The sequence below is a fragment of the Pseudophryne corroboree genome, chromosome 4 (genome assembly GCF_028390025.1).
Source record: "Pseudophryne corroboree isolate aPseCor3 chromosome 4, aPseCor3.hap2, whole genome shotgun sequence".
In the NCBI taxonomy this organism is placed as follows: domain Eukaryota; kingdom Metazoa; phylum Chordata; class Amphibia; order Anura; family Myobatrachidae; genus Pseudophryne; species Pseudophryne corroboree.
Window position 1 is genome coordinate 598,104,506 of NC_086447.1, and position 15,072 is coordinate 598,119,577.

Genomic DNA, 15,072 nt, shown 5'->3' on the forward strand with positions numbered 1-15,072 from the left:
GCAAATTAATTGTCAGAGAAATAATCAGCATTGTGAGTGACTGAGCAGATCTATGTAGTGTGTGGCTGGACCCCTACAAAGATCTGCCTAGTTGCAACGGTTTTGTAGTAGCTTCATATAGTTACAATCTGCAGGTTTGCTATGCAGGAGCAAATATATATATATATATATATAGGGGGGGTCACCAATATTTTTCTTGCCTCCGGGCAACTGGGACAAACTTACGCCACTGCTGATTCACCTTCTTGTCCCACCAGTAAATGGCCACACATGTCCAAATGCCTCCGCTCTGAGCACTGCTGGACCGTCTGGTGGTTCCTGCATCCGTTGCCTGGTTACTGCTGCTATACATTATCTGGAGTTTTGCTTTCTCCTACTAATCCTCCAAGTGCAGCTGCATCCCCCTCCAGGCCAGTGGAGTATTTGGTATTAGTGCTAGGAAGAATTGGAGAGCGCACTCATAAAACAAGTAATAGTCAAATTTGATAAAATAAAACAATATCCACATACAAAAAAATAGAAGAGAGTGTGGGCGCTAGTGAAATGACTTGGAGACACTTGAAAAAACTACTACACAATTGTCTATAGGTATTTGTCAATGAATTACACCTGTTCCCCGGACTGCAGCTACTAAATTGAGTTTGCTAAATCTCAATATTATACAAGAAAAAAAGGGGGATGTTTAAAGAAGCGCCATCCATAAAGAAAAAGATGTAATTATTTGATTTATTCAATAAATCACATATGTATTAACATACCACAAATATTAATCGCAATATCCCCCCCAGCAATAAACATTAAATTGAACTGTCCTGGAAATGCTTGCCAAATTGTAATTTTAATCATAAAGAGTCTGATTCAAGCCCATTGTGGAACTAAAAAAGACTGGTGCAGTGTTGTCTCTAATTGGACAGTCTCATTAATATAGACTTTTTATTTTTATTTTTTCATTTTTTACTCATTTTAATTTTTTGAAAAGTGCTTTTCCTCCTGGTTATATATTCACAGCTGTTCAGTTATTATTGGATAAATTGAAATCAGTTATTAATGCATGTGACCTTTTTAATTGCTTAATACATGTTTATTGCTGGGAGGGTATTGCGATTAATATTTGTGGTATGTCAATACATATGTGATCTATTGAATAAATCAAATAATTACACCTTTTTCTTTATGGATGGCGCTTCTTTAAATATCCACATACATGTAAGTTTAATATATTGTGCAAAGGCAATGCAAACGTCAAGAGTAATACCGTCAGTGCTGTGATCGGTCTGTCCGAGTCTCTCATGCTGGCTCCGGTCTATACAGGTGATATCACAGCGTCCACGTAGTGTAGCCATGCCCAGTGCGTTTCGTCCAATCAGGGATTTCGTTAGATATATATATATATATATACAGAGAGAGAGAGAGAGAGTGTTATTGCAGAAGAAAAGACTGACCCTCCTATAAACACTATGGTTTATTAGCAATATTCAGCAACCTCTCAAGCCCTCAGGTCCGTTCCCAAACCAGGGGCCCAAAACATTCCTGAATATTGCAAAGAAACCATTGTGTTAACAGATGGAGCAGGGCTCATCTGAGACGGCTCCATCGCAGGTGTGCACTCCAGGCGTGATCTGCCTGCCTAGCCCCACCGGGAGTGCACAGAGACGCTCTCCCATTCTAGTGAATGGGGCGCGTCTCCGACAGCATCTCTGTCATGGACGTGTGCGCGTCCCGGATGGATATGCTCTCACATTCTAGTGAATGGGGCGCGTGCCCGACCGGACGGAGACGCTCTCGGCGTTAGGCGCACCCAGGCACAGACAGAGCCACGACTAGCATTGCTCCATCTGTATGTAAATAATATGTTTTGAGTGCAGTTCTCTTTCTCTGTATTAGACTTTTAATATTTAACTTATTTAACTTTGAAATTGAATTACTTATACTTTGGATGTTCATTCTCACCACCATCCTGTACCACCTCATCCACTGTTCCGTCTCCATTCTCCAATCAGCCACATATTAGGCAGTAAGTGACCAGCCACCTCATCCACTGTTCCATCTCCATTCTCCAATCAGCCACATATTAGGCAGTAAGTGACCAGCCACCTCATCCACTGTCCCGTCTCCTTTCTCCAATCAGCCACATATTAGGCAGTAAGTGACCAGCCACCTCATCCACTGTCCTATCTCCATTCTCCAATCAGCCACATATTAGGCAGTAAGTGAACAGCCACCTCATCCACTGTCCCGTCTCCATTCTCCAATCAGCCACATATTAGGCAGTAAGTGACCAGCCACCTCATCCACGGTCCTGTCTCCATTCTCCAATCAGCCACATATTAGGCAGTAAGTGACCAGCCACCTCATCCACTGTCCTGTCTCCATTCTCCAATCAGCCACATATTAGGCAGTAAGTGACCAGCCACCTAATCCACTGTCCCGTCTCCATTCTCCAATCAGCCACATATTAGGCAGTAAGTGACCAGCCACCTCATCCACTGTATCATCTACATTCTCCAATCAGCCACATATTAGGCAGTAAGTGACCAGCCACCTCATCCACTGTCCCGTCTCCATTCTCCAATCAGCCACATATTAGGCAGTAAGTGACCAGCCACCTCATCCACTGTCCTGTCTCCATTCTCCAATCAGCCACATATTAGGCAGTAAGTGACCAGCCACCTCATCCACTGTCCTATCTCCATTCTCCAATCAGCCACATATTAGGCAGTAAGTGAACAGCCACCTCATCCACTGTCCCGTCTCCATTCTCCAATCAGCCACATATTAGGCAGTAAGTGACCAGCCACCTCATCCACGGTCCTGTCTCCATTCTCCAATCAGCCACATATTAGGCAGTAAGTGACCAGCCACCTCATCCACTGTCCTGTCTCCATTCTCCAATCAGCCACATATTAGGCAGTAAGTGACCAGCCACCTAATCCACTGTCCCGTCTCCATTCTCCAATCAGCCACATATTAGGCAGTAAGTGACCAGCCACCTCATCCACTGTATCATCTACATTCTCCAATCAGCCACATATTAGGCAGTAAGTGACCAGCCACCTCATCCACTGTCCCGTCTCCATTCTCCAATCAGCCACATATTAGGCAGTAAGTGACCAGCCACCTCATCCACTGTCCTGTCTCCATTCTCCAATCAGCCACATATTAGGCAGTAAGTGACCAGCCACCTCATCCACTGTCCCGTTTCCATTCTCCAATCAGCCACATATTAGGCAGTAAGTGACCAGCCACCTCATCCACTGTCCCGTCTCCATTCTCCAATCAGCCACATATTAGGCAGTAAATGACCAGCCACCTCATCCACTGTCCCGTCTCCATTCTCCAATCAGCCACATATTAGGCATTAAGTGACCAGCCACCTCATCTTCCACTGTCCCATCTCCATTCTCCAATCAGCCACATAATAGGCAGTAAGTGACCAGTCACCTCATCCACTGTCCCGTCTCCATTCTCCAATCAGCCACATATTAGGCAGTAAGTGACCAGTCTCCTCATCCACTGTCCCGTCTCCATTCTCCAATCAGCCACATATTAGGCAATAAGTGACCAGCCACCTCATCCACTGTCCCGTCTCCATTCTCCAATCAGCCACATATTAGGCAGTAAGTGACCAGCCACCTCATCCACTGTCCCGTCTCCATTCTCCAATCAGCCACATATTAGGCAGTAAGTGACCAGCCACCTCATCCACTGTCCCGTCTCCATTCTCCAATCAGCCACATATTAGGCAATAAGTGACCAGCCACCTCATCCACTGTCCCGTCTCCATTCTCCAATCAGCCACATATTAGGCAGTAAATGACCAGCCACCTCATCCACTGTCCCGTCTCCATTCTCCAATCAGCCACATATTAGGCAGTAAGTGACCAGCCACCTCATCTTCCACTGTCCCATCTCCATTCTCCAATCAGCCACATAATAGGCAGTAAGTGACCAGTCACCTCATCCACTGTCCCGTCTCCATTCTCCAATCAGCCACATATTAGGCAGTAAGTGACCAGCCACCTCATCCACTGTCCCGTCTCCATTCGCCAATCAGCCACATATTAGGCAGTAAGTGACCAGCCACCTCATCCACTGTCCCGTCTCCATTCGCCAATCAGCCACATATTAGGCAGTAAGTGACCAGCCACCTCATCCACTGTCCTGTCTCCATTCTCCAATCAGCCACATATTAGGCAGTAAGTGACCAGCCACCTTATCCACTGTCCCGTCTCCATTCGCCAATCAGCCACATATTAAGCAGTAAGTGACCAGCCACCTCATCCACTGTCCCATCTCCATTCTCCAATCAGCAACATATTAGGCAGTAAGTGACCAGCCACCTCATCCACTGTCCCATCTCCATTCTCCAATCAGCCACATATTAGGCAGTAAGTGACCAGCCACCTCATCCACTGTCCCGTCTCCATTCTCCAATCAGCCACATATTAGGCAGTAAGTGACAAGCCACCTCATCCACTGTCCTATCTCCATTCTCCAATCAGCCACATATTAGGCAGTAAGTGACCAGTCACCTCATCCACTGTCCCATCTCCATTCGCCAATCAGCCACATATTAAGCAGTAAGTGACCAGCCACCTCATCCACTGTCCCGTCTCCATTCTCCATTCAGCCACATATTAGGCAGTAAGTGACCAGCCACCTCATCCACTGTCCCATCTCCATTCGCCAATCAGCCACATATTAAGCAGTAAGTGACCAGCCACCTCATCCACTGTCCCGTCTCCATTCTCCATTCAGCCACATATTAGGCAGTAAGTGACCAGTCACCTCATCCACTGTCCCGTCTCCATTCTCCAATCAGCCACATATTAAGCAGTAAGTGACCAGCCACCTCATCCACTGTCCCGTCTCCATTCTCCATTCAGCCACATATTAGGCAGTAAGTGACCAGTCACCTCATCCACTGTCCCGTCTCCATTCTCTAGTCAGCCACATATTAGGCAGTAAGTGACCAGCCACCTCATCCACTGTCCCGTCTCCATTCTCCAATCAGCCACATATTAGGCAGTAAGTGACCAGCCACCTCATCTTCCACTGTCCCATCTCCATTCTCCAATCAGCCACATAATAGGCAGTAAGTGACCAGTCACCTCATCCACTGTCCCGTCTCCATTCTCCAATCAGCCACATATTAGGCAGTAAGTGACCAGTCACCTCATCCACTGTCCCGTCTCCATTCGCCAATCAGCCACATATTAGGCAGTAAGTGACCAGCCACCTCATCCACTGTCCCGTCTCCATTCGCCAATCAGCCACATATTAGGCAGTAAGTGACCAGCCACCTCATCCACTGTCCTGTCTCCATTCTCCAATCAGCCACATATTAGGCAGTAAGTGACCAGCCACCTCATCCACTGTCCTATCTCCATTCTCCAATCAGCAACATATTAGGCAGTAAGTGACCAGCCACCTCATCCACTGTCCCATCTCCATTCTCCAATCAGCCACATATTAGGCAGTAAGTGACCAGCCACCTTATCCACTGTCCCGTCTCCATTCGCCAATCAGCCACATATTAAGCAGTAAGTGACCAGCCACCTCATCCACTGTCCCGTCTCCATTCTCCAATCAGCAACATATTAGGCAGTAAGTGACCAGCCACCTCATCCACTGTCCCATCTCCATTCTCCAATCAGCCACATATTAGGCAGTAAGTGACCAGCCACCTCATCCACTGTCCCGTCTCCATTCTCCAATCAGCCACATATTAGGCAGTAAGTGACCAGTCACCTCATCCACTGTCCCATCTCCATTCTCCAATCAGCCACATATTAGGCAGTAAGTGACCAGTCACCTCATCCACTGTCCCATCTCCATTCGCCAATCAGCCACATATTAAGCAGTAAGTGACCAGCCACCTCATCCACTGTCCCGTCTCCATTCTCCATTCAGCCACATATTAGGCAGTAAGTGACCAGCCACCTCATCCACTGTCCCATCTCCATTCGCCAATCAGCCACATATTAAGCAGTAAGTGACCAGCCACCTCATCCACTGTCCCGTCTCCATTCTCCATTCAGCCACATATTAGGCAGTAAGTGACCAGTCACCTTATCCACTGTCCCGTCTCCATTCTCCAATCAGCCACATATTAAGCAGTAAGTGACCAGCCACCTCATCCACTGTCCCGTCTCCATTCTCCATTCAGCCACATATTAGGCAGTAAGTGACCAGTCACCTCATCCACTGTCCCGTCTCCATTCTCTAGTCAGCCACATATTAGGCAGTAAGTGACCAGTCACCTCATCCACTGTCCCGTCTCCATTCGCCAATCAGCCACATATTAGGCAGTAAGTGACCAGCCACCTCATCCACTGTCCCGTCTCCATTCGCCAATCAGCCACATATTAGCCAGTAAGTGACCAGCCACCTCATCCACTGTCCTGTCTCCATTCTCCAATCAGCCACATATTAGGCAGTAAGTGACCAGCCACCTCATCCACTGTCCTATCTCCATTCTCCAATCAGCAACATATTAGGCAGTAAGTGACCAGCCACCTCATCCACTGTCCCATCTCCATTCTCCAATCAGCCACATATTAGGCAGTAAGTGACCAGCCACCTTATCCACTGTCCCGTCTCCATTCGCCAATCAGCCACATATTAAGCAGTAAGTGACCAGCCACCTCATCCACTGTCCCGTCTCCATTCTCCAATCAGCAACATATTAGGCAGTAAGTGACCAGCCACCTCATCCACTGTCCCATCTCCATTCTCCAATCAGCCACATATTAGGCAGTAAGTGACCAGCCACCTCATCCACTGTCCCGTCTCCATTCTCCAATCAGCCACATATTAGGCAGTAAGTGACCAGTCACCTCATCCACTGTCCCATCTCCATTCTCCAATCAGCCACATATTAGGCAGTAAGTGACCAGTCACCTCATCCACTGTCCCATCTCCATTCGCCAATCAGCCACATATTAAGCAGTAAGTGACCAGCCACCTCATCCACTGTCCCGTCTCCATTCTCCATTCAGCCACATATTAGGCAGTAAGTGACCAGCCACCTCATCCACTGTCCCATCTCCATTCGCCAATCAGCCACATATTAAGCAGTAAGTGACCAGCCACCTCATCCACTGTCCCGTCTCCATTCAGCCACATATTAGGCAGTAAGTGACCAGTCACCTTATCCACTGTCCCGTCTCCATTCTCCAATCAGCCACATATTAAGCAGTAAGTGACCAGCCACCTCATCCACTGTCCCGTCTCCATTCTCCATTCAGCCACATATTAGGCAGTAAGTGACCAGTCACCTCATCCACTGTCCCGTCTCCATTCTCTAGTCAGCCACATATTAGGCAGTAAGTGACCAGCCACCTCATCCACTGTCCCGTCTCCATTCTCCAATCAGCCACATATTAGGCAGTAAGTGACCAGCCACCTCATCTTCCACAGTCCCATCTCCATTCTCCAATCAGCCACATAATAGGCAGTAAGTGACCAGTCACCTCATCCACTGTCCCGTCTCCATTCTCCAATCAGCCACATATTAGGCAGTAAGTGACCAGCCACCTCATCCACTGTCCCGTCTCCATTCGCCTATCAGCAACATATTAGGCAGTAAGTGACCAGCCACCTCATCCACTGTCCTGTCTCCATTCTCCAATCAGCCACATATTAGGCAGTAAGTGACCAGCCACCTCATCCACTGTCCTATCTCCATTCTCCAATCAGCAACATATTAGGCAGTAAGTGACCAGCCACCTCATCCACTGTCCCATCTCCATTCTCCAATCAGCCACATATTAGGCAGTAAGTGACCAGCCACCTCATCCACTGTCCCGTCTCCATTCGCCAATCAGCCACATATTAAGCAGTAAGTGACCAGTCACCTCATCCACTGTCCCATCTCCATTCTCCATTCAGCCACATATTAGGCAGTAAGTAACCAGTCACCTCATCCACTGTCCCATCTCCATTCAGCCACATATTAGGCAGTAAGCGACCAGTCAGTTCTTGAATTCAATCTGCTGGAAGCACTATCTGAACTACTTTTACAAGGGCTTTGTTCACTTCTACAGAAACTGCACAAAGACATGCCAAATGAATGGTAGCCACACCTTCTCTGGATGACCACACCTTTTAATTATGGGCCCCTATCACTACATTCCCATAGTGGGCCTTTCATGCCCCAGTCTGACACTGTGCAAGGGCAATAAGTCGAGCATGCGCAGGACAGGTTGTAGGGGCCATCTTAGTAAAGGTGGCTGTCTAGCTTCACAGTAAAGGAGCAGGAGTGCAATCTCTAACGATATCTATATCCACTGCACAAACCACTGGTATTAGGCCATTGAAAAGTCAGTATATAGCAGTTACAATTTGTTGGGATAAATAAAATATTAAACCCAAATAGGGGTTATAAATAAAGTGCAGCTATTCTACTGAATACAATGGCACAGCACTGCCTAAGAAAATGTTGTATTATTATGATTATAATAATTGTTACTGACATTTAATTTACTATATTGTTTTCTCCATTATCTTTTCAGACTGCAAGTTCTGCTGAATCAGAAGCTAAAACCCCTCAAGGACTTGTAAAGGGCCATGCATATTCCATAACTGGTTTAGATGTGGTACGTGTGTAGTATTCTTTGTATCAATATCTATTGGAACAGTTCTATTCTTGCCTGGACTCATGTAATATATGCCTTGATCTAGGCTTGCTGGCTCACTGATGTAGGCATAACCAAATTTGTTCCCATGCATGGCTGTCAACATAAAGGCATGATCAATTTTTTTTTAGAGGGTTGAGAGGTAATAGCATCATGGGAGCAATGGGGACAAAAAATTGTACCTAGTTCAACATGCCCCCTCGCAAATTATCTCCTAATACATTTTTAATTTTACCAACCAACAGTCTACGATCAGGAAACTGTAATGTAAATCTGATGTCTATGATTTATGTACTGTAGTTTAAGTTGTTAATGGGTATATTACATTAATACAGTATTTTCTCTATGGAGTCTTTAATGTAAAGTTTTTGTTTCTTTCAGTTGATTATTTTTACTATCTTTTGGATATCAAGAAAGCTTGATTGTCATTTTCTTTCAAGATAAAATCAATATTATTTTGATTCGTTATCATGGGGCCCCTAAAAGGCACGGGGCCTATAGGCCAGTTCCTACTCTCACTATTTGGTAATCCACAACTGGGTGTGACCAGCTTATTAAGGGGTGTGGCAGAAAACGTTGCAATGCCAATAGTGACAGAAAGCATTGAAATGCTAATATTATACAGAGAGTGTCGCAGTGACTACTATATAATGCAGGGACAATCACAGTGACAGCCATATAATACAGGGAACAGCACAAGGAGCATCTCAGTGACCGCCATATAATACAGAGAGTATCGCAGTGACCACCACATAATACAGAAATCATCACATTACCCACTATATAATAAAGAGAGCATAGCAGTGACCACTATGCAGAAAGCACCACAGTGATTGCCATATATGTAATGCAGAGACCATCAGTGACCCACATCTAACATAAAAAATATGAATACAACTGCCCATCCCCCACACACACACAACCAGTCACTGCTTCCTGAAACTGTGGCCAGAGTACAGAAATACTACAACTGACAGCCTGCCTTGCAACTTTGTCCCGGCAGAGTAGCATCACCAGAGACAAGAATGCACTAGACTGTACAAAGTATCTGAACCAAATCAGCCAATTTGAGAGCAGCTGTGCAATAATACAGTGTATGTCCCATTACTAGCCTCTCCAGTCTCCTCTCCTCTACCAGAAAGCAGAAGATGCAGCAGTGCCCACCCCCATGTTCCCAGTAGCTGCCACCTTTATGCCCCATTATTGCCCGCGCTGTGCCCTGTCACTGTTCCTTTGTACCCAGTTACTGTCCCTTAAAAAAAAAAGGTTACCTTCGGAACACCATCAAATCATTGCCATTCAAACAAACATCAGAACACCACCATCAAATGGTAAAAATACTGCCATTGAAAGAAAAACATTGATGTTTGTAAACAGTGCATTGAAATGTCCATCCCTACTACACTTTGAACAGCACATACCGCCTGACAATACACTTGTCACAATAGACTGTATACAGCAGGCACCCTTCTAACAATACATATATAAGAATGTACAGGATACACTACACAGTGTGCTACACACACCTATAGCAATAGACAGGTAACTCTACACAGCACAGATATATAAAAATGCAAAGGTCCTAGTCTAAAATGCACATAAACATACATAAAATACAGATAACACTCGACAATACACAACACAAATACCTATAGCAATGCATAGGTCTCACTATATCACGATATACAGTGGTGTACATAGTAACATAGTAACATAGTATCTGAGGTTGAAAAAAGTAGAGATGAGCGGGTTCGGTTTTACTCGTTTTTACTCTGATTTACTCGGTTCTCAAAACGGCATCTTATTGGCTTACGGATGTCACGTGTTTTGGATATCCAATAAGAAAAATCCGGATAAAACCGAACTGGCGTTAATTCTGGTGTTATATCCGAACCCGCTCATCTCTAGAAAAAAGACAATTGTCCATCGAGTTCAACCTATTTGTCGTCTCCTATGCATGATGATTTGACTAAAATTTCTGACTGATTCTGCTGTCAGCCGTTGCATTTTATCCCTATTTATAGTAACTATAATGCATGACTATGCACCATACCCCTGGATATCCTTATCCATTAGGAATTTATCTAACCCATTCTTAAAGGTGTTGACAGATTCCACCATTACAACTCCCTCGGGCAGGGAATTTCAAACACGTATTGTCCTTACCGTGAAAAAGCCTTTACGACGTATTGTACAGTCAGAGGTGTAGCTAGGTGCCATGGTGCCCGGAGCAAGGGTATATTTTGGTGCCCCCCCTCCCCTTTACTGAATTGGGGGCCTAGCCAACATGGGGTGGCATGTTACATTTAAAAAGAAACAATATCTAAAAATCCTAAATTGGTGACACGGCCGCTTCAAGACCTTGTTGAGCTCAGGGGGGAAGATTCCTTTGGGTGCCCCCCATGTTTAAAATAGGGTCAGTGCTTGCCGAAGGCTTGCAACAACAATATAGGGGCATGACAGTGCGGACGGTGTAATGGTTAGCATTACTGCCTCACATCCCTGATATCATGGGTTCATTTCCCACTATGGCTCCAACTGTGTGGAGTTTATATATTCTCTCCATGCTTGCGTAGGTTTCCCACGGGTACTAAAAAACTAAATGACTGCTTATAAGCGCCCAAATAGACTGTGCAATGTCAGAGAATTCCCCTGATATAATGCGCGGCCGACAACACTAGGTGAGTGTCATAAAGAAATCACAGAAAACAAAGAAACGGCTGCGCAATGTAACAGGGAAAGAAATTAATGAGAGCCGACGTTTAAAAAAATTAACACAATTTATTAACCAGAATACTTAATAAAAACATGCTGATAATAATACCAATGATATAAAATTATTGTGTATGGCTATATAATAGAACACACCTTGATAAATATAGATATCATATGAGGTTTTAAAGCAGCTTGTATAATAAACTTGCTGAAGATCCGTAATCACTCACAAGGTTGACACTTGTGGATTCATTTGTGTAATTGAATAAGGAATGGTCCCAGGTAATGCACAAAGTTCCCGTCACAGAGCTCTGCTGCTATAATATGTACCTCTCCGGTGGGCTGGTCCGAGACCGGGCGTCCCCGGTTCTTAGTCCTGCGTTGCCCACTCGTGCTGTGCAGCAAGGAGATGGTGATGACCGCCGGGCTGTTGTAGCAAGTGAGGCCAATGTAACAGATGAGAGCCGCAGGCTGGTGTGTGCGGCTTGCAGGAACCAGAGTGCCGGTAGAGAAGTCCGTGGGAACTCGGCAAAGAGCTGCTGGTGTAGATACCTTAATCAAGGTGGATAATGAGGCGGGGTCCTAACGCGTTTCGTCACGTATCACGTGACTTTTTCACAGCACGAGTGGGCAACGCAGGACTAAGAACCGGGGACGCCCGGTCTCGGACCAGCCCACAGGAGAGGTACATATTATAGCAGCAGAGCTCTGTGACGGGAACTTTGTGCATTACCTGGGACCATTCCTTATTCAATTACACAAATTAATCCACAAGTGTCAACCTTGTGAGTGATTACGGATCTTCAGCAAGTTTACTATACAAGCTGCTTTAAAACCTCATATGATATCTATATTTATCAAGGTGTGTTCTATTATATAGCCATACACAATAATTTTATATCATTGGTATTATTATCAGCATGTTTTTATTAATAAATTGATGTGAATGGCGAAGTATTCTCTGTAAAGTGCTGCGGAATATGTGTGTGCTATATAAATAACTGATAATAATAAGTAATCAATGGCTTCATTAGGAATGTACATGGCCATGGAATATTACCAATTCACATTACAGCGCATTATCAGTAGTGTCCATTATTTACATTACACCACACAGTAGTACCCCTTATACACGATATGCTACACAGTAGAGACACTTATACACATTACGCCACACAGCAGTGGCCATTATTTACATTATACCACACAGTAGTACCCCTTATACACATTACGCCATACAGTAGAGCCCCTTATACACATTACACTATGGTAGAGCTGCTATGGAATTAGCTGTATTTAACTATATACTTGTTTAATTCAAATATATTAAAAACACTATATATGCCCCAACTGACCTGAGCTCACAACCTCCCAATTCCTCAATGAAAATAAAGGCCCAAATGTGACCCCTCTCCCCCACACATACACGCATCGTATAACCCCCAATCTGTGAATTAAAATAATGCCCCAAAACTGCCCCCCCAGATTAGATAATCCTCCAATGCCTCAATGAAAATAATACCCTAGAACTGCCATCCCAGACCTGATAATCCCCCTATGCTTCAATGAAAATATTGTCCCAGAATTGCCTGAGGGGTAGAGAGAGCTGCGCCGCAGCAGCCTGAGGGGCAGAGAGAGCTGAACCATAGCACCCTGAGGGACAGAGAGAGATGCACTGCTGCAGCCTGAGGAGTAGAAAGAGGTGCACCTCAGCAGCCTGAGGGGCAGAGAGAGCTGAACCATAGCACCCTGAGGGGCAGAGAGAGATGCACTGCTGCAGCCTGAGGAGCAGAGAGAGGTGCACCTCAGCAGCCTGAGGGGCAGAGAGAGCTGAACCATAGCACCCTGAGGGGCAGAGAGAGATGCACTACTGCAGCCTGAGAGGCAGAGAGAGCTGTGCCGCAGCAGCCTGAGGGGCAGAGAGAGCTGAACCATAGCACCCTGAGGGGCAGAGAGAGATGCACTACTGCAGCCTGAGGAGCAGAGAGAGGTGTGCCGCAGCAGCCTGAGGGGCAGAGAGAGCTGAACCATAGCACCCTGAGGGGCAGAGAGAGATGCACTGCTGCAGCCTGAGGAGCAGAGAGAGGTGCACCTCAGCAGCCTGAGGGGCAGAGAGAGCTGAACCATAGCACCCTGAGGGGCAGAGAGAGATGCACTACTGCAGCCTGAGAGGCAGAGAGAGCTGTGCCGCAGCAGCCTGAGGGGCAGAGAGAGCTGAACCATAGCTCCCTGAGGGGCAGAGAGAGATGCACTACTGCAGCCTGAGAGGCAGAGAGAGCTGTGCCGCAGCAGCCTGAGGGGCAGAGAGAGCTGAACCATAGCACCCTGAGGGGCAGAGAGAGATGCACTGCTGCAGCCTGAGGAGCAGAGAGAGGTGCACCTCAGCAGCCTGAGGGGCAGAGAGAGCTGAACCATAGCACCCTGAGGGGCAGAGAGAGATGCACTGCTGCAGCCTGAGGAGCAGAGAGAGGTGCACCTCAGCAGCCTGAGGGGCAGAGAGAGCTGAACCATAGCACCCTGAGGGGCAGAGAGAGATGCACTGCTGCAGCCTGAGGAGCAGAGAGAGGTGCACCTCAGCAGCCTGAGGGGCAGAGAGAGCTGAACCATAGCACCCTGAGGGGAAGAGAGAGATGCACTACTGCAGCCTGAGAGGCAGAGAGAGCTGTGCCGCAGCAGCCTGAGGGGCAGAGAGAGCTGCACTGCAGCAGTCTGAAGGGCAGAGAGAGCTGTACCACAGCAGCCTGAGGGGCAGAGAGAGTGAGGTGCTGCAGCTTCTAATGCAAAAAGGTGCTGCAGCAGCTGGGGCAGAGAGAGGTGTTGCAGCATCTGAAGTACAGACATGCTGCAGCTTCCAGGAAAGAGAGAGGTGCTGCAGGACAAAAATAAGCCTGCTGCACAGCTACAAGCAGACAGTGAGACATATAAAGATGTCTGCATGTGCCAGCTGTCAGTGTCTCCTGCTGTCGTCTCTGGCCTGCCCTATTCCCTACTTAGGGGTACATTTACTAAGCAGTGATAAGAGCGGAGAAGTGAGCCAGTGGAGAAATTTCTCCATCGACCAATCAGCAGCTCTGTGTCATTTTATAGTATGCAAATTATAGATGTTACTTCAGTGCTGATTGGTTGCCATGGGCAACTTCTCCACTGGCTCACTTTTCCGCTCTTATCACTGCTTAGTAAATGTACCCCTTAGTCTCCGAGTCTGATTCAGTGTGCACCCCCTCTGCTTCTTCTTCTCCTCCTGCTTTGTGGCTGCCAGTAGAGAGGCCCACAGGAAGGGAGGGTGGCAGGCAGCAGCGCGCCCTCTAACTTGTCTGGTGCCCGGAGCTCGTGCTCCACTGAAGCCACCCTCACTACACCTCTGTGTACAGTACATATACGCATATATAACAAAGCACAGATCACACTACAAAGTGTATAGCATACATTTACAGGAATAACAACATGCAGGTCACAGCGGAATCTTGTGGGAAAGGGGAAGAGAGTGCAAGGGTGGGGGTTGTCGGGTGTGCCGGGAGGGGTGGATCTGCTGAAAGGATGAAGGGAAGTTGAGGGGAAAGAATATGAAGTGGGAGATGAGAAGGGCACAGAGCTGGATCAGCCCACAGTAATAACTAGCCACACACTGTTGGTTGCTGGGGAGGAGGTGGTGGGGGTGGCAGTTGGCCTGTAGTAAGATAAAGAAGGGCTGTGTCAAGGGTGGAGGTGGAGCCAAGTC

The 15,072-nt window shown here is 46.7% G+C and overlaps 1 protein-coding gene across 1 annotated transcript in view; it reads left to right on the forward strand.

Moving 5' to 3' along the window:
* CAPN9 (calpain 9) overlaps positions 1–15,072 on the forward strand; it is a 283,180-nt gene that overhangs the window by 142,141 nt on the left and 125,967 nt on the right. Inside the window, exon 6 of the mRNA XM_063917552.1 lies at positions 8,517–8,600. Coding sequence (XP_063773622.1) covers positions 8,517–8,600 — 84 coding nt within the window. The remainder of the gene's footprint in view (positions 1–8,516; positions 8,601–15,072) is intronic.